The 27,430-nt window shown below is 42.8% G+C and overlaps 1 protein-coding gene across 1 annotated transcript in view; it reads left to right on the top strand.

Annotated features, from left to right (window-relative positions):
* NHSL1 (NHS-like 1) overlaps positions 1-22,746 on the top strand; it is a 37,255-nt gene extending 14,509 nt beyond the window's left edge. Inside the window, exons 5-7 of the mRNA XM_009695414.1 lie at positions 14,380-17,811; positions 18,361-18,490; positions 22,023-22,746. Of these exons, the coding sequence (XP_009693716.1) occupies positions 14,380-17,811; positions 18,361-18,490; positions 22,023-22,746 (4,286 nt within the window). The remainder of the gene's footprint in view (positions 1-14,379; positions 17,812-18,360; positions 18,491-22,022) is intronic.
* Positions 22,747-27,430: the final 4,684 nt, after the last annotated feature.

The raw sequence follows: 27,430 nt of genomic DNA, 5'->3' as shown, positions 1-27,430 counted from the left end.
ACCTGTATTTTTATAATCTAGTATTTTAAATAGTATTATTTAATAATATTTAAATATTATAGGAGCAGTACTTCTGTGACAAACATCAGAGAGCTCTGAGAAATCAACAAGAAACTTTTCCTCAAACAGCAGAAAATATTTGAAATAAATAGCATGAAGACAATAGAAAATTACGATCACCTCACCTCTGGAAAATTAATAGAAGGAAAATAAATGCAATGCTGAAATGTTATTAGGCCGGTTGGCATTATCTAGGGAATGTAGGATACAGGGGCAGAAGGCCGAGTTATGGGAACAGATAATCTGAAATAATCAATAAGCTTGAGCAGGGCTTAGATATTGCTACAGCAGGAACAGGGTATACTTACAGAAAGAGTAATCCGCTGTTCGATTTAATGACCCTGCGTACCAAAAATATATGGGGGAAGTAAACAGATGGAAAGAAAAATGAGGTAAAAGAGATCAAATAACCCTCATTGATTTAATTCAGAGTCACTGGGAACGTTGCCGTGTTTGGATAAATTACACTTGTGACTTCAGCTTAATTTGACTGGTGTAGCAAACCTTGTGTCCCCTGCATTGTTTGGTTTGCACTCAGCAAACTCGGCAGTTCTCAACTTCTGAGATAAAAATAGCGCACGTGCATATTACACTTTCTGGAGTGTGCTGTTGAGCATTTGTTCCCTTACAAAGGTGGTAATCGGAAGGGATAGAAAGGGAGGGCAGTAAAAGACGACTGCTGTTGCAGTGTGTGGACGGGTCTCTGGGATCCACCGTTTCCTTTCCCTTGGCATAGTTACATTGCTAGTGTGAAACAAGGCAAGCGACAGTAACAGACTATGAGCCACACACAAAAAAAGCTGCTGTCCTTGTTCCTCTTTAAAAAGTCACAATCTGCTCCCCTCCTCTGCCCTCCCACACACGAAGTAATTTTATTTTGTGAAGTTCCTTATGTTACTGCATGAGGCAGGAAAAAAACATCCAAAAATTCTCTGCCGTTTGTTCAATGTGCTGTGGAACAAACCATCGCCCGTTTTTGTTTTGATTTGGCTTTTTCCTTCGCTTGCTCTTTTTCTCACTCTCCCAGAAGAGGTCAAAAAACTTCCATTTTATGACTCCTGGCGTGAAATAAAAGGTTAACCTCTGAGGAGGCTGCTGGCAATTGGCAGTGTTTTCAGCAGTGCATTAGTAATGGTTCTGCTACAATGGCCTCTCACGTGGCTGTGCAATAAATGCTCCACAAGTTCAGCTTTGGGGGCTCTTCGGTGAACAGATTGCAACTAATATAGTAGTAGTAAAAATCTGTTGGATAGCCTGAAGGTACAGGGGCATTGCATTAGGCTGACAAGCTGCTGACTAGACATCCAGATTTGGAAGCAGTTTCAGTCTTTGGGAGTGCTTGGGCTAAGCTTATTCTGGCCTGGAAGGGGTTGGGCTGAATTTTCAGTGGTGGCCAGTCTTTACTTTCATATATCCTGGGGGTTAAAAGATATATAATGGTGTCTGCCTTTGTGGGTTTTCCAGAACTAACTTTCTTTCCAGATGGAGGAGTCTGGTGATGGTGGAGGTGATCAGCGCCAGGCTGGATCCTGCAAAACATTTAAGCATTTGCTTGAGTCCGGCTTGACTGACTTCAGTGAGATTTAAGCACATACTTAAATATTTTCCGTGAATCCAAGGAAACTCAGTAGACTGCATGAGGGAAAACTGAGTAAACTGTATAAGGAATGCCTAGATGATTTGTTACAAACCTGTAACAGAAGGAGAAAAGTATCCTTAAATCTGCAAAACATATTTAACGTTAACACTGATATTTTCTAAAAAAAAAAAAAAGACAATGAAGAAGGGAAAAAAGACTGAGACGTTCTGATTTTGCTTGTTGGAATTTATTGAAGTTGCTGCTTTGAAATTCTACAAATTTGCACAATGGCTTTGAAAAAGCCTTTGTGTATCCAAAGCCATGGAAGATGGATTGGTTGAGTTAGCTCTTGGGTAGCTCAGGGGAAGAAGTTACTGTGGGTCAGCTGACACGGTAACGTTTCCCCATGGTCATCCTGTTTGTGCTGTCTGAGGCTTCACGTAAAAGACTCTCTCCTTGTTTGCACCCTCTGCTTACCATTTACATTTGGTTCCAGGGCATTCAAAGCTCTGTTTTAATTTCGCTGCAACTCACTGTCTCAAGCATAATTGTTGGCCTTTGAATGGATAAAGATATGTTCAGAGATGCAAAACTTTCTCCTACAAATTCTCTGGATTTGTTATAATGTGGCTAGAATTATTATTATCCTGCATGACAGGATTATCTAATAGTCCCGACACTGACCCCATAAGGGTCCTAACGTCCTGATAGGGGGAATGCCCCAGACAGTGCATAGTCTGTCGCAGTATTTCAGGGCTTCTACTAAGCCGGTGGGATCCATAGCTCTAAATTTTATAGATCCCATGGACTTCTTCCTCCCTTAATCTGCCCTGACTTCAATCAGGCCAATACTTGGATGAAACTGGCACTTCTTTGTAGCTGCAAGGATTCTGCTTAGCACAAATGCTGCTCGTGGGAGCACAAGGCTCCGGTCAAACAGAGTCAGAGTCTTTATATTTACAATATGGTGAATGAAACTGCTATGTTTTTAACTTGCATTTTCACAAGTCCACATGCTATACTTTAATATATGACTGTATCTTTTAACTGTTACAGAGGTAATGAGGTTTTCTATGCTATTTGCACGACACACATCATACCGATGTGCAGTCAGCCAGGGGTAATATTTATGATGGATTAGTTACTGTGCATTAATCACTTTTTAGAGGTAAATAATTTGGTCATGAATTTTCAAAAAAAGCATCCAAGGCAAAAAATATACACGTTTATCAGGTTTTTTCTGCATTTAAGTTTTAAATGGGTCATCTAAAGGACATTTAGCAGTGCTTTAAAATGCTTCACCTTCTAAAAAGGGAACTTATGTGTGAGATACGAGAGGTAGTCATTAGGTTTTTAGAAATGGCAGAGAATTAACTCAGCTCACAATCTGTAGGGCAAGTTTTATCTTGCTACTAGTAAAATGGCCAAATTATAAACCTCTAAACAGACCTGAATTCCTAAAGAAAAGCTGCTTAATGATAGTGGTGCTTCTGGGTCCTATTATGATACAGCACATGGTCATCATAAGGCTTTGTCTGGCAACATGCACTTACACGCACATTTTTTTTTCCACTCTTGCCATTGTATATTTTTATAATCACTTATAAAGTTTTAATTTTAAGCAGCTTGTGCTCTGACTGAAATATTTATGAGACCACAAGATCAGTTTGATCTCTGCATGCTCCATAGTACTTATTTGTATTCATGTTAAAAGATCACCACCAGAAATGTGGTACACTTGACAGGTTCAGAGCGACTTGGAATGTCAAAGAAGCATCTCGTGTGATTTAATGATGGAGCTGCGCAAAGACATTGTAATAGCTGTTGCCAATAGCAATGTCTGTTCCTGCATAAACCGTTGTGATCTTTCATTTTCATGAGCAGATTTGCTTTTTCTGCAGCTCATTACTTTAAAACAACAAAACCACACAAAAAAAGCACAGAGGGCCAAATTAAAGCAAGGATTCTGTTCACTTGTGGACTTAGAGCTGCCCTCACCAGATCTGAACTGGGCTGAGGAAGTCAAAATTCCTTTTAAAACCTGCAGTACTGTGTAATGGATACGTGTGTCTAAAGCCTTACTGTGACAATATGCCGTATCTTCCTTCAGTGTAAACCTTCATTGTAGGACCAAGCTAACATCATTTATTAATGCCTTTTTTTCCATTTCTACAACAAAACTGGTGGAAGAAAGTGCATGATGTCAGCGTGCTTGAAAGTAATGTTGCTTTGCTTGTTCTACCATGTATTAGGGGAGAATTTCGACCGCCAAGCCAGCATTCGGCGGTCTCTAATTTACACAGACACGGTGGTAAGACGGCCGAAGAAAGTCAAAAGGAGAAAGACTATTACAGGAATCCCTGACAACATACAAAAGGAGCTAGGTATGGCTCATCAGAACTGTATTCCATCCACTGTTCATTGTCACTGCTTATCATTACTCGACTAATAAGATCACCAGTGCTCATGAAACCAATACAGTCTGATAGCCTATTACAGTTCCAAATACATGTGTGCCTCCTTGCCACCTTGTGCATCGGGAAATTAGGACCTTTTATCTATGGGGTTCCATCTGTTGAAGGGAACAAGGTATTTGGAAAATGGTGTACTGGTACAATGGAAATCTGCAGGGATGTAAGGTTTCTGGTCTTTAATGCTTTCCTGGAGATTTGATCTACTCCCCCAGGATGTTCAGTGAAGCAAAACTGAAGTGGGCAGGCATTTTGGCTTGCAAATAACTACTCAGTAGAGTAAAACAATTCTTGGATGCCTTCCCAAATCTGCCGAGAGTTGCATTGACAGTGAAAAACCTGTATATTTTCCAGTTCAGTTTAGATCTAATTGGTGACCCCTTAAGTATCAGTGTTATTTGATTGGAAGTAATTTACATGGGCTTATTAGCTATTGCATATATTCCAAAGGAAAAATGTCTACTTGGTCACCTTTACACTACCTCAGGCTGTCCTCTTTCACAGTTTGTAGCATACGTGATATTCAAAGCTCATGAAGCACTCTGAATTTTGGCAGACCTTTCAGATACTTTTTGCAGAACTCTTTGATTTAAATCTGGTCATTCTTACTTATTTTTAAAAAAGGTGTTTCAATTTTTCCCAAATGATAGCTTCACAGATAAAATTATGCTCCCCTGCCCTTTTTTTTTGCAGTAGAGGAAGGATGTCTTTTAAAATAGTGTGGCAGAACATAATTTTAGGTGCTTTACATGTGGAATCGTCTCTCATATTGACGTTTTCGGTAAATTTTACTACCTTGCATTTTGCATCTCTTTCTTTTTTAATTATGTTTTCAATTCTTGGTTCTTTGTCTAGATTTTTCAGAAACAGAAGCAAGAATACATAACTTGTCTGGATGGGTTTCAGATGAGCTAGAGGGCCAGGCATAGAGAAAGCCAAGAAATGAACAAGTACACAAAGAGAAGTTTGTAAGTGGAACTGTGCTCCTTCAGCATCTGTAATGAAACAGTGCCCTGCCATGGGAATCCTCTACCTCAAGAACGAAAATTCAATTGCCCTAACCCTGCTAGGACAGCTAAAGTTAGGCAACTTTAAATTTCGTTACTTTTGGATCTCACATAATGATTTTATTTCTAACTGCTGCTCTGAGATTTATCCAAAGCTGTCAGGTGTCTTTGTCCATCTCTTCCTGTGGGATGGATGCTGGTTTGTGCCTGCCACAGGGAACTCCTCCTCATAGTGCGGGTTCACTTTCTCCCTCTTCACTGTCTATAGTGGGCCTTGCCACCTGGCAGGAGACACTTTCCAGACCTGGGGTCCTCCTGGAGGTCAAAATTTGAATTTGTTATTTCTGAGAGAGACCGACACATTTATCAGCCTTGCAATCAACTATAAGCAAGCTTGAGAGTGAAGTAAAATAAAGTAGATGTGTTTTAACCAAACAAAGATCAAAGCTGGAAACAAAGCTACATAAAATTTAACATTGATTTATTCTTAACAAAAGATTCCCTTCTCCTGTTTTAGGTCTCTCTGAGGCTAATCCCTCGGATACCATGTTTACAGCTGGTTTGAGGAATAGCAGAGACAACCCTCATCCTCTCTCATCTGTTCAGGATGGATACTTCTTACATTCCCATCTTCCATTTTAAACTAAATCGCTTTGCTCTCTGTCTAGAGCTGAGATGAAATGACTTGTACTCCTTAAAAACACTTGTGCCGCTTAAATGCGAAACTGATACAGGACATCACTTAAACTGTTCGTTTTCAGGGTTGTTACAGTGGTGTTGAGTCTAGTGTGGTATTCTGAAAACGATACATATAGCAAGGTCATAGTTTTCAATAGAGATTAACTTTGACACATGTAGGACCTACCTTGAGGGCAGATAGCGCAAAAAAGCAGAGTGAAGCAGAACGTTTTGTTCCACACTACCGTTTGTCACTTGTTGGGGTTCCCAACGCTCTTTCAGGCAAGTGGATTTTGAAATGAGTGACAACAGTACTTGGGTGGATGTGCAGAGAATGCTTCCTGCCGGCGGTGTTTCCAAAACTTCGAAGTTACTTTTGTGACCGCTTCAGGCAGATGTTTAGTGCTTGAAAACATCAGCTGTAGTTTACCTGGTAGAATAAACTGAGAATGCAGTTGGCATCTATCTTAAAAAGAATTCTCCAATTACTATCTTAAAAGAAGTTTGTGACTTTGGCCAATCTATTTGCTATGGGTGACAGGTTTTATGGTCTTGATTTTGGTCTTTCATCTCTGTGCTGAGCACATTTCGTGTTGCACTGCTTGAAGGTTTTCCTTGGCTCCTATTTTAAGTTGTGGAAATTTCAGGGCTGGCAGTATTTCACTGTAGGAGCTCTCTCTGGACGGTTCCCTGGCCCACAGCCGGCAGGCATGTAGGGCTTCAGCCATCTGCCCTACGGTGGAAGTTGTCTGTGGAGCTTCATGTTGCTTCCGTGGTGGATGTATGTCATCCAGACAGCAAAATGTATGCCAGGAAAACTCTCTGATGGCAATATCCGTCCTGTTAGCGTATTGCTTTCCATCACTAGAAACAAAGTGCGCTTGAAAAGGGAACGGTTATCAGTGTCTTCAGCTTACAGATGGGAAAACCAGGCATGCTGCAGTGAAGTGACTTAGCCGGAGTCACCCACCAGGCTCCTGGCAAGGCTGGGAATAAATTAAATCTCCCCCATCCTTGCTCAGTGCTCTTTCTGCCTTTTCTCCCCTGTCACTCCCCAAATATTTCTGTAGCCATCCATTCCCTATTTCTCTTACACTGTCCCAAAACAAACAATAAGTTGTTTTAAAACATTCCACAGTTCATTTGATCGGAACAAGGATCCGGACTAAACTCCAAATCAAGCAATTGCATTGTGCCTATTGACATTCTCCCTGTGGTTTCAGCTGAATAAATCTCTTTGTTTCTCCCCTAAAGCATTGCTGTGAATATCTATAATATTTATACAAAGATTAAAATCCCTTGGTACACCAAAGTTGCTGTGCGCAGGCTAAATAACCAACACTTACAGCAGATTCTTGTTACCTCTTGTTTATCCTTCAGAAGGAAGCAGAAACTTGAGAGAACCTCAAAGCTTCAACCAAGTTTGAACTATTTTCATTTCTTGCGAGAGAGCCTGGAAGAGCTTCTGCCAGGCCAAGCTGCTGGGGTTCTCCCCTGGCTGCTTTGGCTCCTTTGGAACAAAAAAGACCAAACAGAAGAGAAAGCCTGTGCTGATAGCTGGCCTGAACTTAGTGGCCGTGGTACCCTTGTAGAATTTAGCCAAATGTACTGAAAGGAATCATTAACTGCACCCGTAGGCATGTACTGAAAGTATCTTTAAACATTCCTACTTCTGAGCATTGCAATAGTGCCGTGTTTTCACAGGTGTCTTCCAGCAATGAACCAGTTTCTCTGCATAGACTGGAAACTTCCGCAGAAAACATGCTGCGTAAATAAAATGTGATGTGATAGATGGGATTCTGAAACAGAATAAGAATATGAGACGCCTACCAGTTTGGAGATGCCAGTTATTTTCTGAACAGTTATTTTTTAACAGCAGGACCCTCTCAGTACTATTTAGCACAGAGTGACACCAAAGTAAAAGGAGAAGGCAAAGCATTCCTTTCTCTGACAAACAGCAATAAAAAAATTAGTTTTATATACCTCTGAATTACCTTCGTTGTCTTAGAGCACAGAAATATATATATATTTTTTTAATAGAGTCAATATTGGATCAAAACAGCAGAAATGGCAAGAACCTTTGAGATGACGTTTTACTTCAAGTTTCTGTGCTCTCGGTTTCTCTGCTCTATGTTGCCATTAGCCATCACCTCTAGCTGTCTTCTTCAGATGGTACCTTCTGTGCAAACCGGTATTCTCCCCTCAGGCAAGAAGATGATGGTAGAGATGAACAGCTCTCTGGGACAACCTGTCGGAGGCCTTGCTGTTTTCTTGGCTCTTGGTTATCTTCAGCTTCCTTCACACCTTCCAACTCTCCAGATGAAATGAAGGCAGCAAAATGCCTTCACGTTTCCATGTCCCTTCTCTGTCAGTGCTCTAGAGTCTGGCTCAGACTAACTTGCTTTTTGTGAAGGTAGCAAGGTTGTGAATGTTTCTCCAGAGCTCTGTACCGATCCGGTCCCAGACACCGATGGACAGCTTCTGGCATCCCGGGCTCCCTCACTGTCTTGCGGGAGGAGCAGGTCCCAGACTTGAGTATCAGTTCTGCCACAGTTCATCTTCCAAATAAACATACCTCACCAAGGCAAGGGAGAGGAAACCATCTTCAAGTTTTCCACCTTTTGATGTCTTCTTCTACCAGGCATTTTGCTTTTCTTTAATCATGCAGAAAGTTTCTGTCCTCTTCTGGTTTTCAAAAAATGTCTGCCAGTTCTATGCTTTGTGTGTGCTTTCCATGAATTACTTCAATACTTCTTTTTCCACCTTAAGGTGCAATTCATGGTCTTTACAAGACTAATTTCCCACCCCCCCCATCTGTTTTTTTACTTCCTAACCAAAGGGTTGGAATGACCTCATATGCTTTTCTTCAGCTTATTTACTTGCCTCCCCTTTTCAGTAACTCAGAACGAGTTGTCACCTATAGTACCTCCTGTCAATCATCAAGATGGATATGACTGACACCTGAACTGTCATTCCTTATTTGCTTCCCTACAGCACAGCTCAGAGCCCCTGTCAGTACCAGCCAGTGTCCCGGGTATCAAGGTTGAAGCTTCTTTGATGTGACTTAGAGGAAACAATTCCATCTCAGCAGCATGGGGGCACGCAAGTCCTTCTGATCTTTGGGATCTCAGCTGTTCTATTGCAGACTCCTCTTAATCAATATTCTTTTCCAATTAGTCCCTTTGGCACTAGCAGCCATTCAAGTTACAGGTCCCACGGGTAAGAAGAGTCCCAGATATCCAGCGGTCCTACAGAAATACCACGTGAATGCCCAGCTGGTTCAAGCCGAGTAATTCTGCATCTGCTTCAAGTTGCAACTTTAATAGTCTTTGGAGAGAATCTCTCTCTTGCAGAGTTATTGTGCCTTTTAACTAATACTTGTTTTATAGCTGTAGTTTCTCAACTTTGTACTCTGCCAACACTGTTCGTCCAGAGGTGAGGGTGTTACTACTTTTTGATAATGAGAGATGAAAGACAGAGATGCCAGGAATATAATCTTTACCAGAGGCTGTTCAGTTAGTGAAATGAACAGAATCAAGAAAACTTAAATTCCCTACAGTTTCATCAAAATTCCCCCTTTCCAGGGTGGGAGTGATACAGGCAAGGATTCAGAACATTTTTTAACTGCCAGTACTGAAAATTTTATCGCAGGATTCTCTGCAGTCTTTTTCTCCCCTCTGAGAGATTACAGATGCTTCATGGAGCACACTGAAAATTCCTCAGAATTACCATCAGCCCGATGTACTTGTCTGTTTCTTGTTGAGTGTCTATTAAAAACCGTTTGGTAAGTAAGTACTAGGGTAAAATAGATGAAGAATCTCTGGGGTTTTCTGTAGCACTGGAAGTTGTGGTGCCTGCACAGTGACTTGGCCAGGTCACCTCATTTGGAGGAGAATTGCTAGGTGGGGCATGAGAAGATGAAAGCAACAAATCTTAGGAATGTGCCTGTGGCACAAGAGACAAGTGCTTGTAGAAGAAATGGTTAGTCAGAAGTTTGGGAAGAGAGATTACTTCTGTCGGCTAGTTGAAACAAGCATGTTCTTTGCAATATCAACACGCATACTTTTTATCCTCTCAAACGCTCAGTTTTCTACACTCATTTCAATGCAGAGGACCTTTCTGCTGATGCCCTGCAGCAAGCTGCTGGTGCCACCAGATCAGCCAGAGTCACAGGGAGTCTTCCAGTAGCTAGTACCTGGCCCTGAGGGATTACATGCAGACACTTTTTTTTTTCCACCAAATTTGCAGTCAGTCTCAATCCCTGTAATCTCTAATGAGCAACACCAGTAACTACCAGGGAAAACTGGTATAACCTGTATCTGCCTATCTTGGATCAAGCACTTGGAGCTAAGGTATGCATTTGAACCTCTTCTCTGTGCTTCCATGGAAGAGTTGTTACATACGTTGCGTTTTTCGCTTGTTCAAGATAGTGGCTGTTCTTTACTTGCTGCTGGAGACTACACTGAACATATGCATTAGGGAAGGGCATTTGCCCTAAGATATTTTCAGCATTTTCAGCATAGCAAGAAGTAGGGTCATAAAGAAGAAAGGAGTGTAGATACAGGTCCCCTGTGGTGGACATAGCACTGGCTGCAGGACTACTGGGCACAGGATAATATAAAATGCAGACAAAATGACTATTGACTACTTTCAGCCACATTTATTATACTACCAAATTGCAGCCACTTAAAACTTCATAACATTCAGCATCTGTAACCTGATGTCCAGTTCTGCAATATTTTTTGATGCTATCTGCTCAGACATCTCCCTTGCAACTAGATGGACTTGTGGGTGGTATTCTTTAAAAGCTCTGATTCAGTTCCAGAATTTTGGTGTTGCAGAAATCTTGTAACTTCTGACTACTATTTTTTTAAGTAGAGGTTTTCTGAGAGACGTAGCATTTTCAGTGTAATGGTCAGTTAAAGGTTTGAGCTGTCCCTTAGAGTTGGATTGTTCATCTTCTAGCTGCAGTACCAACACAGGTGGTTTGATTTTAAGAATTTTTGAAAACCCTTGCTTTTCAGTGTTACTCTGGAAGCGAGTAAGAGTTTTACAGTGCATTTGTAAACTGCAAACAAAATACTCCTTGCTACCCTTCTCTGAATTTCACCAAGATCTTAAAACTCTCAACGTTTTAAGAGAACACCTGAGTCTTAAATGTTGGTTTTTTGAACCATTTTTCCTGTAGATGTCTGTTGTCCCTCTTCAGGAAACGGAACTATAAAAAGAGCAATTGCTGTATTATAAAGGGCAAGTAAATCCTCACAGCTTTGCACGAGATTGTGCATACATGTGAAGCCAAAACCAAAGCTGGAGTAATTTCAGAATATGCTGCATCTCTGTAAAAAATATTTAAACCTCAAAGTTGTGTTCTTGTAATAGCAACAGCCGTGAAAATTCCCTTCCCTGACCATATCCCATGTAATGATTGAAGGATGTAGCCCTGTAGTTTATACTTCTGAGACTGGGCTGTCTTGCCCCCTCCGAACCCCGCATTTATGTGGGCTCTGAACTGCTCTAACTACAAGAGGCCTCGCACGGATGCAAAGACCTGCCCTGACAGGCTTCCTTGCAGTATCGAGGCTGTAATGGTTTAATGCTCAAGTCAATTTACGCGGTTTCCATGAGCGTGTTAGACTGGATCCTAAGTTACACCTGTTCTAGTAACAAACACAGGGTTAGCACTGATGCTCAGCAGCATCCAGCGGTTGTTCGTGCCGCTCTCTTGTTAGTGTGGTCCTGCGGCACCGCTCTGGCCTGGGCCGGCCAGCAGGCCCCAGGCTCTGTCTGGGCATGGGTGCCAGGGGATGGGGCAGGAGCCGCTCCCCCAGGCCTTTTGGTACGAGAAGGACATGGACCTGTTGGAGTAAGTCTAGAGGAGGCCACGAAGACGGTCCGGGGGCTGGGGCACCTCTGCTGTGAGGACGGGCTGAGAGAGTTGGGGGTGTTCAGCCTGGGGAAGAGAAGGCTCTGGGCAGACCTTAGAGCAGCCTGCCAGTACCTAAAGGGGCTACAAGAAAGCTGGGGAGGGGCTTTTTACAGGGGCATGGAGTGATGGGACAAGTGGTGATGACTTTAAACTGGAAGAGGGAAGATTTGGATGAGATAAGAGGAAGAAATTCTTCCCGGTGAGGGTGGTGAGGCAGTGGCAGAGGTTGCCCAGAGCAGCTGTGGCTGCCCCATCCCTGGAAGTGTTCAAAGCCAGGTTGGATGGGGCTGTGAGCAACCTGGTGTGGTGGGAGGTGTCCCTGCCCGTGGCAGGGGGGGTGGGACTGGGGGGGCTTTAAGGTCCCTTCCAACCGAACCCTTCCGTGATTTGATGATTCTGTGGTATGGTCTTTGGTCTCTTTTATTTAGTGGTGTAGATACAGCACCAAGGTTTAATTTTGTATTTCGGACATCGCTGTGCGTTTCACATAAACAGCATGTCCCAATAATGCATTCTGACACTCCTGGTGTTGAAAGGAGGAAAGGGGAGGTTAGCAAGTCCAGCGTTGTTCCACTTTGCCGTTTACCTACCCTGGCAGTAACGTTTTACTCGAGCATAAACCATCCATCTGCATTTTGCTGCTTGTGAAATAGAGTACATTTAGCTTCCGTTGTGAACACAAACACACTGCATACTGAAATGAGGTGCTGTCAGCCACAGGTCAGTATGTGACAGTATTAGATACTTGCTGTAGCACTGACGGCTTCATTCTCCACCAGCCCCATCCTTCTGTCTCCTGTGAGTGTATTTGTGTGCGTGTGTGTATTTCCCAGTGGTAGAAGAATTCAAATACCCCATCTCTTTGGTTATTTACATAACTTAGTGTGCAGATTTTTATTACCAGATTTTTTTAATTGATGAACAGTTGTCATCAGTGATGTCACTATTCTAGAAACATTCATAATGTCTACTTTGATGGTTTTTTCTCTCTTTTAACCAAAGGGGGACACTGATTCTATAGAACAAATACGCATGGAAAGCAAAATTGAATTATTTTTCTTACTGTACAGTTCTTAATAACTGTATATAGAATATGCAGATACCTCTCTTGGCTGCAGTAGTCCATCTGTTCTGACAGTATCTCATATTAGATTATCCAAGACATTTGCCAGCGTCTGAGTCTGTAGCTTTGCTGCAAACCTCTACCAGAAGCAGAAAGAAGCTACGTTTTCATGAGAGCAAAAGAATCTACACAAAGCAAACTAAATAGGCTTCAAGCTGCTAAAAGACTACTTATGTGTCTGGGGAAAAGAAGTAAACAATCTTTTTGTGTGTGCTGCTTTCACTGTAGGCTTTTCAGAGCCCTCTTTTCCTTATCCTAAATGCCTCTTTTGCCTGCCAAGAATAAGGATAATTAAATGTCCTTTAAGTGGTGTTTAAAGCTGCATGATAAGAATACCTATCCTCCTGATCCAGTTCCATATAGTAAATATGAAAGGAGAACAGTCCTATCAGGCGTGCTACTTCATCGCTCCTGAGACTAGCTCAGGCGGAGACTTGAAATAACCAATTTTCCCCCGCAGTGACATATGCAGCATCCTTACAGGCATCTCCAGCAGTACGCCTGCCTCTCGTGTCTGCTGTTTATACAGTAGTGCAACTGAATTGAAAAGCAACAGCCTTACACAGGCTAATTTTAAAGCAGTGCTCTGGTTTGTGATTTTAAAAGGCAGCTACCAATAAAAACATAAATTTAAAAGGATCCTAGAGTCCTTTCTGCTGACCCAGTGATAACTATATTTTGAACTAAAATTGTTTTTCCATTGTCCTCAAAGGGGTTTTTTAATGCCAATATATGATTATTAGTACTTTAAAAAAAAGTACGGTTATTTTGTACTTTCTGACGGTGCTGAGGATGAGATGACCGTCAGTACTAGCTGTTTCTCTTCCCCACTTCCTAGAGTTTTTCCTTTATGATAAATAGAAGGTAGTTGTATGGATAAATGTTACTTAATGGTTTTCTTTGCAGTATTGGATAATGTCTTTGTATAAATGCTGTTATAGCATATGTATTATTTGTGGTAAAAAAATGCATATTTCAATGTGTTAGCCTCCTTTCAGATAAACTGCAAGACTTGGGAGAGCTATCCGTGTCTCCTGAAAATTTTTTTCTGAAGTGTAATACTTTAAAAAAGCAGATCTGATTATTCAGATTAGTCTTCAGATTTCCTTCCCCTTTTCTTTATTGCATGTGAGGCATTAGCACGGAAACACACCTCACGTTTCTCAGGCTTTTGTCTGTTCCTGCTGCTTTGCCTACTGGAAGTCAAACAGTGCTACTTGGTTTCTGACATAGCTGATTACTATGGAAATTATTACCATGTCATAAACAGAGGATTTCATGTGTCGAATGTGCGGCAGGAACACAGACAATTCTGTAAACAGAAGGTTCCTGGTAATAAGGAAAAAGGGAAGAGAAATGCAGGAAACACATGATGCCTGTGCAAAATCCATTGTTGCAGATTCTTTTTCAGGAGGCATAACCTGCAAGAGCATGGGGATCAAGCAGTTTGCTGGGGTTTTTTGTTTTGAAATGAGTAAGAAGGGAAATGTGAATTTGTGCTTCAAGAAATAATTCTTTTATTTTGACTCCAGCAGTTGGCACTGGCCAAAGTGATTTCCGAGGGCATTCGATGTATGTCCCAGATCACTGTTCCACGCTAGGGAGACTAGACAGCTATCGCTCTGCTATGCAGCGCTCTGAAACCAAGGACACCAGCTGCCAGACGGAGGAAGTTAAAGTTGTGCCCCCTTCAATGAGAAGAATACGAGCGCAGAAAGGACAAGGCATTGCAGCCCAGATGTCTCAGTTCTCCAGCTCATCTGGAAACATGTCAGTGATGAGTGATTCTGCTGCAGTTATATTTGCTTCTCGCCAAAATAGCGACATAGGTTTTCACAGCTTGCCTCGGGCTGGTGCGAGAGTGTCTCTTCAGTCCCTAGAACAGACACAGAGCATCTCTAGGCAGACGGAAGACATCGCTGGCACTTTACCCCACCAGATAAGTAAATTACAAGTGGATGATAGTGGTGTGCATTTGAGGAATACTCTCACAACGGGGACCCTGTCGAGGCCAAAGTCTCAAGAGGTGAGAAGCTATGATAGCGAAAAGTCCTCAAGTCCAGCATGTGTGGTCTCTCCTCATGCCACCTACTCAACGAGCATCATACCCAACGCAACACTGTCATCCTCCTCAGAAGTTATTGTTATTCACGCTGCCCAGAGTGTTGGATCATTGGATAGTAAAACTGCCAGCTCCACTGCCTACCCAAAGCCGAGAGACAATCCTGTTGTCAGCAGTGCAGTAAGTGGGAAAGAAGATCACCATTCTTCAAGTGGTAACTGGAGTGAGAGTAGCTCCACGCGTCACTCACAGACTTCAGATACCATCCCATCTAATCCTGTCATGATGCTTTCTCTTGGTGACTCTGCTGTCTCTCTTAGCACTCCTGGAAATGCAGAGGCTGGGTCTCAGAGCACGAGTTACAGCTGTGGGGACAATCTTGCCTTACCAAACCCTTCCCAGGACAGCGATGGCAGGAGTGAATCTAGCTCTTCAGGGGAGCAAGCGCAAACGGCAGTGAACAGCACGGAGCATTGGCTGTACAAGTCTGTAGAAAACAGTGAGACTCCTTCATGCAAGGTAGTTTGTACCACACCAGGCTCTGCCACTCCCAGGAGCAACCAGAGCAGCAGCAGCCTGGAGAGGACTTCGATCAGGGACGATTCTACTTCCCTGTATTCTGTGGACCACGATGGTTATTACAGTTCCATGCATATGGACTCTGGACTGAAGTCAGACAGGGCATGCAATAGTACTAATGGTTTTGGGAACCCCAGACACGGCGTGATAAATGTCTTTGAAGGAAAGGAGAAGAAACATCAGGATGACCAGTCAGGCCAAGGTGACAGGTCCCTTGCAAGAAACATCTCTCTGAAAAAGGCAAAGAAGCCGCCTTTGCCCCCATCCAGAACGGACTCACTCAGAAGGCTACCCAAGAAAAAAGCCCAGTCCAATGGACAGGTACTTGATGAAACCCTCATTGCCACCCTCCAGCATTCTCTGCAGTTGAATCTCAAGTGCAAAAATGGCAGCTCCCCTTCCCAGAGCCCCTGCAGCGATTATGAGGATCCCTGGGTGTTGCGCTCCCGCAGCCAAAGCTCAGTCAGTGCAAGCAGCAGCATGATGTCCACCACTGCTCCAAACCTGTACTCCATCTGCACAGTCACTCCCTCTCAGAGTGAAACAAGTAGCATCAAGTCAGAGTATGCTGACCAGTGGGGTTACTACAGCGAGTATGCTGCGGTGGCAGACGACCAGGTGAAATCCCCAGTGACCCATTCTGCCAGTACGTCATCTGCTCTCAGCGATTACAGCATCAGCCACTTCAGCGATGGCTCAAGGGCTTCTGTGCCGCAAGTGCCCAGTGGACTGGCCAAACCAAAGAGCACTTCTCCGGAGAAATCCCACCGAGTCACATCACCATCGAGTGGGTACTCCAGCCAGTCCAATACCCCCACTGCGCTTACTCCAGTGCCTGTATTTTTAAAATCTGCATCATCAGGAAATGGGAAATCCAAGCTGAAGCCTAAAGTGCCTGAAAGGAAATCCTCTCTACTGTCTTCAGTCTCCGTGTCTTCATCCTCTACTTCTCTTTCTTCAAATACATCGACTGAAGGGAGTGTGAGTGTGAAGAAATTGGACTCCACCCTGAGCTGTCCTCCAGATTCTGGTGTGCCTCCTCCACCACCTCCTCTTCCAACACCTCCTCCGCATTGCCCCGAACTTTCTCCCCCTCCTCCTCCCCCTCCTCCTCCTCCAGCAGAAGTTATGGATCTGTCACCATTGCCAGCCTCTCCCACATTCCCTCCTCCTCCGCCAGAAGCTGATGTAAATTCTCCCTTTGCCCAGACCGTCCCATGGTCTCCACAAGAAGCCTCCATGAGTTCCTTCTCTTCCCCTGTTCCTTCTCCTCCTATTTTCCCCTTAGCTGTCCCGCCACCAGCACCACCTCTTGATCCCAAACTAACAAAAGGCGCAACAATATACCCGCAGTATTCTTTTAAGAAACGTAACCAGGAAGACTCTTGCTACAGTCCAGTGAGACAGCCACTCCACAAGCAAGATGCATTGAGACCTGTCATGCCATTAGTAACTACCAAAGCATTGCAAATGGTGCAGCTGAGGTCTGTGAAAAAAGCGACAGAAGGCGAACCATCACCTGAATCTGCTTCTGAAACCACCTCTCAGGAAAAGGGTACTGTAAATTCATCATCGCAGTCTTCCCTAAAGCCACCTCTCTCCCTAAGACTCAGTAGCAGCTTAGGCGAAGAGGAAATGAAAACTCAAGGCACTTCATTTAAAAACTCAGTTCAAACACTGGCTCGGGGTTCTCCTCTCGTTCTCTCCGATAACGTACCTGCGCTTGACAGCGATCAAAAGCCTGTGAGTACAGTAGGTCTAAACAAGTCTTTCAAAGCGGAGGCACTGGGGACAGGTACTGACGACACACCTGAGTCTCCCATGCAGGGTGAAGACCTCCGTTCTGGCATGTCGCTTCAGGGTTCACCAGCATCTCCCGACAAGACTCAGGTCATACTGCCAAGCAAGAAACCACCTCCTATTTCAAAGAAACCCAAACTGTTCCTTGTTGTACCACCTCCACATTTAGATCTTACAGTGGAGAAAACAGCTGAAGTGAGTGATACTGTCAGAAGCACATCAAGCCCAACTGAGAGAGACGCTGTGCTTGCACACTGCGAGGAGGCGAGAAATTGTCTTACAGATGGACTCAGTTCTAGCGAGATGGACTCTGGCAGCCTGGTTCCTGAGGGAGGAGCTGCCGGATTCACCTTCTCTGAGACGATGGGAGCTAATGCCTTTGTGGTACAGCCTGCTGCATCACCAGTTCCAGAAGAACCCAGGCAGGAGGAGCAGTCCGCGTTTGATGAAGGCAGCAGTTCAGGCAGCAGCCAAGACAGCGGCAGTAACGCTGACGAGCACCTATCTCAAGAGAACGAAAGTGGTGAGTCTCTTTTCTCTGACGCTGCTTCAGATGCAGCAGTAGCTATTTTAAAGAAGCTGGGGAGTGAGAACAGCAATCCTAGCATTCAGGCAGGCTTCTGTAGATAAAAGAACCTCTTGCGGTAGTTATAACTAAAAGCCTAAAGAAAGTTGCAGGGATCCAATTAATACTTTATGAGATTTCTTACCGTTTCTTTCTGACTTCTCATTATTGCAGACATGGAAAGAAAATGCTTTTTTTGACTGTGCTAGGATTAAAATACGCTATGAAAACATGGTTAGCTTTGTTAATTTTCATTTTGCATTTTATGGAAACCAAAAAAAATTTCTTTCAGTGTTGTTCTCTGCCTGTGTGTGTGAGCAAGCACAGACATTTCATGCACTGCAGTTTCCGAAACAAGCGTTGTTCTGAAATGACAGTACTGACAACCGTGCACTCACGCAGTCTGTCGGATGCTTTGCCTCAGAGGCAGCGAGGGCTGGTTTCAGGATTATATGCCCGTTGGGTTCCGACAACGGACTGACGGTATTGTTCATTCTCTCTGCGTAGTGGAGGTGTTTGAATCAGACACAGCAAATAGTTCATTCCTGCCGAGCCATAGTTATGGGGAAGAGACGGACGGAGTGGCAACACCAGCGAGACCAAGGACTACTGAGGATCTTTTTGCAGCCATTCACAGGTACTGCAGAAATTGCTCTTCCCGTACTGTCAGGTCCAGTAGTTCTCTCAAAAATTAATTTAACATTGTTTTACTAAAACACCCAGTTACAACAGTCATTGCTTTAACAGAAACCACACATTTATCAACTTTCTACCAAGGCTATATATGAAAAAGATAAGGAAAAGAACTTGTGTTTTATTGTTTTACAAATATATTTAATTCATTCTGAACTAAAAGCTACCAGATTAAATCAATGTAGATTATATTATAAATATCCTGCCCCTTAAAATATCAAGTTACGTCTAGTATTTATTGTACTGTTCTCAATCTGCCATATTAACTCTACTGTTGCTTTTTCTGTGTATCTTTTTGTTTTCATTCTCGTTCTCCATCTCTTTTTACTCTCTTCGCTGCTTATATGGTGCAGTTTGGGACAGAGGCTCAACGCTAATGCTTCATGGCAAGCGTGGCTGAAACTGGCAAGTAACACAACATGTCAGTCATATGGCAAAACATATGGCAAACGCTGGATTATAGTTTGCCATAATCCAGCCTGAAGGTGGGGTGTTTTGTGTCAAACCGGTTCATGAATGAAATGTGCAATACTGGCTCTATTATTAATGACATTATTCATTTCCCTTAAAAACAAAATCATCCTGAATAGGTAACTATATATTTGTGCTCTTCACGTTAGATTCTGAAAAAAAGAAAAATAAAAAACCCAAAAGCTTAAAACCACAAAATGAAACGTGTGCACCATTTAAACAGTACACACAGAAGACCATTACCACTCTCTGAACTACTGAGCTTGCTTTTAGACTAGAATTGATGTAGCGGTAGTGCCATCTCCTGGCTTTGCCTTTTACTTCAAAGTGTAGAGGGGCCACCTCTTTTAACTGGTCACAGAAAGTGCTTGGCAGCCCCCTTACAGGGTATGTAGGTCTTCAGTCAGTTTGTGCATCTGTGCCTGAGCTCTGCATCAGGAGTACTGAGGGCTGGGAAAAGCCTGCTGTGAGAACGTGGCTGGGAGCTAGGAGACTGCAGCACTTGGGATTCAAATGCTATTTTTTTCATTTTTGGAACAATTCTGTTTCAGATGTTATAAAAATTACATATATATCATACTGACTTACAGTTGCCCCTTAGGACTTGGCCTGTCGGAGCAGTTCTAAAAATGGTCTGTTGCATTCATGTTGCATGGCGCTCACTAGGACGGCGACAAATCTGGTTTTAGAATGAAATATTCTGGCCAGTAGCTTTTTTCCGTTACGTATGCAGGTAGAGAGTGGATCTCTGTGTGTATGCACATACACGTAATTCATGAGTTTGTGGGGAAATGGACAATGGAACTGGATGTGACATAGTTAAAACTGCTTGACACATTTGTTATTAAGACCTTGCTTTTGCTGGCTTTAGACTTGAACCACTATCTTCCATGGTTGTTAATTAATAAAAAGTGTTTTGGTTTTCCCTCCACTATTTCTAAAAGGTATTACTTCAGTGATTGGCACTCTTGAATATGTGCTTTGGAGTAAGACAAGAAATTTAGAGGTATGCGTGTTAAGGACAGGAAGAGCAATCTAAGTTTAAGTCACAGTTTTGTTTGAATATATACCCTATCTCTGTCTGAAAAGCCACCAAAACCAAATGTGGTTCTTAATTTTAAGTTTCTGCCATAATTCATACATGCTGAGAAAAAGCTGGTTAGATGCTGACAGCAAACTGACTGCTCTGCACTGCATTCACAGTCTTACTGAATTACTTCAAGCCAGGATAACTAAGTCTTTCCCTGTAGATCTTTGCAATTGAATTTTGCATTCTGTTTATTTGGAATGTCATTTGGGTTTTGGAAGCAGTACAACCGCAGCATTGCACTGTTTAAAGGTACCCATAGGCAGCCAAAATCCTAGTGAAGGGAAATCTTTTCCCTGTAACTAATGTACACACACGTTTGCATACACACTCTCCAAGCATCCAAGCACCAAATTCACTTGCTGCCTACGGCACTGACACACGGTTAAATCTAGGCAAGGTTCTTATGTTTGTCATCATTTCATCCCTATGCTATCTTCTGGTGTCCATTCATCCTCAGGCTGAATGGACGTCAATATTGCATTCTTCTTCCAGAAAGGCAGGTGGAGGCAGCGGCGGCTGAAAATAACAGCTGTTACGGCTGCCTCTGGGAGGTATCGTAAGGGATCTGTGCATAAACTTCACCACTTAAGAGAGACAGGATCGCTCCAAAGTCTTGGCAGAATTTCTGGCGACGTCTGTTGCTGCCACCTACTCAGCTGATGGATCCTGCTACTTTGCTTTCTGGGTTTTTTATTATCATAGGCTGCAATGCGTAAAGCCATTTGAGCTTGCCTTGGTGAAATCTCAAGGCCTTTAAGAAAGTACAGCTAAAGATCACGTTAAGTAGAAACCTGGTTTACAAGGGGAACAGTCTGTATTGAACACATGCTTGATAAAAATTAATACGGAATTATAGCATGATAATCTTGTATTTGTAACAAGTCTGCTGACTTGTTTTATACTTTTACGAAAATAGCATGCGTAAAATTAGCCTTTATACAATTTTTTTAATTAATTCTCACTTAGCCTGCAAAGAAGCAAAGCTGCTTTGCTGCAGATACCAGCCATGTAATTCATTTCTTTCTTTAAGATTTCTAATAATGTGAAAATGGGGCAATAGAAGTCCAATTTCCACTTATTCCCAGTTCCATGATAGTTTCTTAATTCAGCTTCTGTTATCCCTGCACTTTACATTTAAATTAAAAAACACTCTGCCCTTTCATTTGGGAAGGTAACTTTCATGTCAGGAAGTTGGTCTCTCCTTCATTTAGTCAAAGAGTTGCAATGACAGAGCACCAACAGAACTGTGCATTTTGTCTGTGCATCTTAACAGAAGCTGGAAAACTCAGTTTTCACTATTCATTTAATATTTGCGTTGGGGAGGGGATTTTTTTTTAAATCATTTGATCCAGAATGGTTACATGTGGCTCCCTTTACTCCATCTTAACTTCAGCAGCAGCACATTGCAATATCCTTTTCTAAAGGCAAGTGCACTAAACTACAATTCTAATTCTCCAGAGAGCATCAAATGAAATAGTAAAACAAAACAAAACAGAACCCCCGACATACTCTAGCCAACGTACTTTTAATCAAGTCCCCAAACTAACAGACAAGTGGCATTGAGTGTAATCTTCATAATGCATTAGTCTTAGCAGTTGAATACTGACTCCAGAAAACCTGATTCACTAAATTCGCTAAAGTGTTTTGGACATCAGTATTGCCAGTTTTAGTAGTTTCATTGTTCCAGATTTGCAGAAAAAGAAGAATAAACTTAGCTTATACCTCCAATACCCGCATTAATGCCTGTACAGTTTTGGTGGTGGTCTTACTCATGCTTTAGGTTTAGATTACTTCTCCCTTATCCCGCTCTCTGGTTTAGCTTAATTCATTGTCATCCCTGTAAGCTGAGTCTAATTAGGGGAGGTAAAAAGTTTCATTCTTTGTTTGGTCCTCTTTTGTTGTTTTTCAAACTCAGATCCAAAAGGAAAGTCCTTGGCCGTAAAGATTCTGAAGACGACCGTACCCGCAACCATTCTCCGTCTCCCCCCGTAACTCCCACTGGTGCTTCCCCAACCTTAGCTACCCTCAAACAAGCCGGATCTATTCAGAGAAGCGTTCGCAAGAGCAGCACCAGCAACGACAACTTCAAAGCCCTGCTGCTGAAGAAAGGGAGCCGCTGTGACACCAGTTCACGCATGTCCGCGGCAGAGATGTTGAAGAACACGGACCCGCGGTTCCACCGGACGAAGATGGATGCCTCCCCCGACCTTTCCGACAGCCCTGCCAGCTGCTCACCCAGCAAGAGCAAACGGGCCCAGGAAGAGTGGGCCAAGAGCGAGGGCCTGATGCCAAGGAGCATGTCCTTCTCTGGCACTCGCTACGGCCGGTCACGAACACCCCCCTCTGCTGCCAGCAGCAAATATAATGTCCGCAACCGCATCCAGAGCAGCCCTATGACCGTCATTAGTGAAGGCGATGGGGAAGTGGTGGAACAGTCAGAGGGCAGGGTCCGAAGGACTTTGGAAGAGCAGCAGGAGAGGCAGCTTGATATGTTTAACAGTGACGAAACGGACATGAGTGACTTTCCGTACGCTGAGGAGGCAGGCTGCAAGGACACTTTGGATCCAACCCATCTAGACTTAATGACTCAACCAGGTACTTCAGGGAAGTATCTAAGCTCTTCAGCTGAAGAAAGTTAAAAGGCAGTGACAAAAGGCGTTGGATGTTAGTCTAGAAAATGACAGAGGACTAGATTCCAGAAGAAAGCCCAGACCAGGACAAGTTAACTTTGCTGAGCATTTATTCCATGAACTGCATGTGTGTGTTTAAATGCTGAAGCAATGGTAGTTCTGCATGGTTGGGTTGGGGTGGGGAGGACTTGCTTTGAATGAGTGGTCTGTGGCTTAAAGAAAGTTAACAGTTGAATTTTTTGTGTAAAGCCTTAGAAGTCCTCTTGGGGGATGGGGGGGGAGTTTTCTCAGAGCCTGTAGGGGTGTGAAGTTTTTCTTTTTCTTGAGACTGCAATTGTGCAAGCAAAATTTAGGAATAAGTCTGAAAAAGAGGAATGGGAAGGCTCCTGTGGTACAAGCCAGACGGTTGCTTCAAAAGCAATGTAGTGGTGCAGCGTAGTGCATTTGTTAAGCAGAGAGAGGCACGATGAGGCGCGTTCACCTGTGAGGAGGTAGTAGGGTTGGTGCTGGGGTTACGTGGCTTATTACTGGGGTATGCCCCAGCGTTCGATGAAGCGTGTCCTGCTAAAGCAGTTAGGTCACCAGGTTATGAATTGGTCCAGGGTACTTGTTTTTTGGTTTTTTGTTTGTTTTTTTTTCCTGAGGGAAAATGAAATACGCCGTTAACGTGGAAAAGGGAGCCAAGTTTTATAACACACTACTAGCTGCTGTGCAGCCACACACATACGCTTGGTGAAACACTCCTTTCCAAGTGAATTGCTTCCTTGACTAGAATATTCCCTTAGAGAACTGGAACAACTGGGTGTGTGTGGAGGATGCGAGCAGAGAACAGATAAGTGGGAGAGGAATTCAGCAGTGTACTGCCAGAGTTGGGAAGGGTTACGTTTCTGAATTAGAAAGCAAAATTTGACTTTGAGAACTTGCACTACAGAGCTGTAGGTGGAGCCTGTCTTTCCAAATTGAAACTTGGGAGTTGTGTTTTGCCAGAAGTCTGTCTTCCATTTGTCAAAACGGGAAGATGATTACTTTTCATCACTTGAAATACAGATACTTGCTAACTTTTGGTTACCAAAGAATAAGTTACGGTTACTTTCCTTTTTGATTTGCCTGCAGTATTTCTTTTCTTTTTTAACGTTAATAATTTAGTGAGGTTCGTTTCTATTGTATATTTTACAGATAATAAAAACATTTGACGGTTTTCCAGTTGTAAAGAAAACCATTAATTAAAATTGAAATATTGGCTGGAGTTTTTGGTTCTTGGTAGGAATGAAGCTTTTAATTTTTAAGAAGAATTTTGCATCGTTTGATGGCGTGCGCAGTTTTTGTATTGTTTGTAAATATTGAAAGTTGTTAAAATATCTTTCCATCTCCCTACCGTAGAATTTATACATTTTTAGATTGCTTTTAAGAAGAAAAAGCACTCTTTGTAGATTATTTATTTTAGAGAAATATGCTTGTAATCTCTTTCTTCAATCCTTTACTTGTTAGTAATGTAAATTTCAGGGGCCTTCGTTTAACTCTTCCCTTCACAAGAGGGGAATAGTGATGAAAATGCTGTGACTTTGCTTCAATAAAGAAAAAGGCTGCCAGTTGCCATATTGTCTTTTGAGTTGATTAAAATCTCCTTCAAAAGATGGGTCCCGCAGCGTATGGCAACCCACTGAATGCCATCAACCATGCATCCAGCTACTAATCTCCAGTTTGCATTGCAAAATTTACTAATTCACCTTAGAGACAACTAAAGCGTACTTACATATCCATCCCATTTTGGCATCTCGATGCTGAGACTAAAAAAACTGAAATAATCCTAAACTGTTTCCAGTATCACTTGTGACTGTTTCTACTACTTCTCTCCTACTTGCAACCTGTCCCAGAAAACTAAAATTCTTGGAGAACCAGATTATAAGCAGAATGAGTGAGAAGTGAAATGGAGAAGGTGAATCCAGCTGCACTTACCGGAACAAGGGTGGGATTAACTGGTTCACAGCAAACTTTCTACCATTTTTGCAAGCTAAATAGATTTAAAGATCCATTGCATTTTTTTTTTTTAAATAAATGAAAACCTAATTGGATAAAGTAGATCATTTCAGATATTATTACTATTGATCTGAACTACATACTGTTGCAAAGATACAGTGCAAAACATTCTGCAGCTGCTAAATGTCTCCTGAGTGTTGCTCTGGTGTTCCTCCCAGAGCCAATCCCACGAAGCAGAGCGCTGTGTCCTTTTCACAGCAGGTACGCTCCCTTTCAAAGCTGTGTGTAAATGCTACTACTCGTCATGCCACCATCCTGACAGGAAAATACTCCGGCTTTGTTTTATTGTTTACAAACGGGGAAATCATCTAAGTGTAAAAACTGCAGCATTGGAGAAACTAATCATCTGGTGCCTGCAACTTCTGCCATACTTGGTGGCATTTCGCATAAAGTGCCTGTGGGAGGGAGCCTCGCCAGCTTTTTCCCTGATGCTGCCCAGCTGATGCTCCCAGTCGTTTTTAAAGGTGATACGGGGAACTCTTTGGAAAGTCCCAGCTTATATGCACACCATCTTGTCAGTGCAGGTAGGTGTGATTAAACTGAAATGTGGAATGGGCTGAATTTCTTCTCTGGGCACAGGTAGCCTTGATGCTCATTCAGTGCCCACATCTGGTGTAAGGTGAGTTTGGGCTGAGGCTCAGGTTTTGGCTGGTGTACAGAAGGCAGGGTTTGTGTAGCCCTACTGGCGTTGCTACGTGGCTACATTTTACCCAGTATGAGATGCGGTGAAATACATTAAATGTGCTGAAATATGTTTAATAGTGTTTATAATGATATTTCTTTAGGCAACTGATGTAACTTTCTTAGGAGATACTGCCGTGTCATCGCTCTCTGTAGCAGCAGGCGGAATTGGTTGGTAGCTCTTTTTTCTCAACAGCACAGCCCTTGGCCCACATTTCCTCTACAAAACCTTAAGAGCATGACAGCTTTAGGCTGTGTTTTCTGTACTGGCAACAACTTTGGTGTGTAGGTAATTATGCTAAGGAAAACGTGCTTAATTTTCTGTCACACATCCAACTTCAAAGTTACTTTCTTCCATTATAAGCTTCCGCCATAGGGAGGTTTTGCAAATATGGCTTTATTGGTCAACAAGTATGGATTAAGTTTAGCAAATCTCTGCTAAAGACATCCAGAGCAGTAGGAGAGGAGGAAAAATACAGAGCCTTCAGCCATGCTAAAGAGAAAAAGGAGACTGTTGTCATCCTGATGCTTAATGAATCCTACTGTTACAGGGCTTGTTCAGAGTTTGCAGTTGGTTTACAGTTTGCCTCTAAAACAAGAATCATTATTGAAGCTAGATGTGAGATTAATTTCTGGTTTTCCTTTTATTGGGAGTGGTTTTCAACGTCAGTCTTTTCCTAAATTTTGCTCTGCATTAGCTCATTCTGTGCTTCCTTCGTTTACCTTCAAAGTTCGTTCTTACGGCAGTCAGATGTGGGCAGCCCCAACATCTGCAGCTCTAGAATTAGAGCTCTTCAGTTACTACGTGAATACATCCGTAAGGCTCTGTGGCATTTACAAGCCATCACTGTTTATATACTGGAGAGAGGAGAATTTATTATCTTAACTGAAAGGAAGGGTGGTTATGGAAGGAGCAATAGCTTGGTGAGAGGAGGTTTGGAAGGTTACTGGAAATCAAAAGAATTGGGAAAGAAGACAGGGTTTCGAGGAACCAGGGCTGGACGCTGGTTTGTGCCTAAGGCTTGGCCTGAAAGAAGGCACAGAATAATGACAGAAATGGTGAAGCAGGGAGATTACTGAGAAGAAGAAAAGTGAAGTGAATGCACAGAAGGACAGTAAGGTATGAGGCGGGCAGGCTAATGCAGATTCTTGAAGATAAAGAAGCTTCAGCGAGTACAGAAGAGAGAAAAAGGCAAAGGAACAATGGGATAGTCACGGCAAGGGGAAAGAAAAATCGTAGCGTATGTGTTTCTTCACAATTCAAAGGGTATAGAAGGGTGAAGTCAGTGAACCATTAAAAAAAAAAAAAAGTTTTAGAAGAGAAAAAAGCAAACCGGTGTGAGCTTAGAGAGGCAGTAGTAGGCTGAAGCGAGGACTGCGCTAGGAGAGCTCAGGCAGTGGTGGGCAGGCGGCCACAGGCCGGAGCACAGCTCTTGGAAGGCTTCTGTACAAAAAAGCCTGGAATCTGGAAAGAATATGGGCTGGGGAAGGTGAAAGCTCAGATTCATCCTGCCTCATTGCTACCAGCACCCTGTGTCCAGTGATTCCTGTGGGCTGGCTACGGTTGCCCAGACACCCGCGTTCTGGTAACTCACCAAACCTTCCGTCGTTTCCTGGGGCGAAGAGAGGCCGCTTGTGCATGCGGCACAGGGGTAAATGTCTTCATCATATTGCAAGCAAATATATCTTGTCAGGTACTGTCTGGATCACAAAGTTCTGGAACAGCCATTTGTAGCAGCAGTCACTGCTCCAACAAAGCTGTTGCTATTGTACGTGTAAGTGGTTCCAAATGGTGCATCGTTTGCTTCTATACGAGATTAAAAGGATGGACTTCAACAATAAAACAACGTGTTAAAGAAATTTACAGTGGCAATGAGGAATCGTTTTATCTATTTTATTTCAAATAACTTCAGTACTCACAAAAAAAGAACACAAAGCTACAAATTACATTAGCTATATAATGTACAAAGTACAT

Source organism: Cariama cristata, unplaced genomic scaffold (assembly GCF_000690535.1).
Source record: "Cariama cristata isolate BGI_N322 unplaced genomic scaffold, ASM69053v1 scaffold40112, whole genome shotgun sequence".
Classification (NCBI taxonomy): domain Eukaryota; kingdom Metazoa; phylum Chordata; class Aves; order Cariamiformes; family Cariamidae; genus Cariama; species Cariama cristata.
Note: the sequence above shows the minus strand (reverse complement) of the source record. Positions and strands in the feature narration are given on the sequence as shown.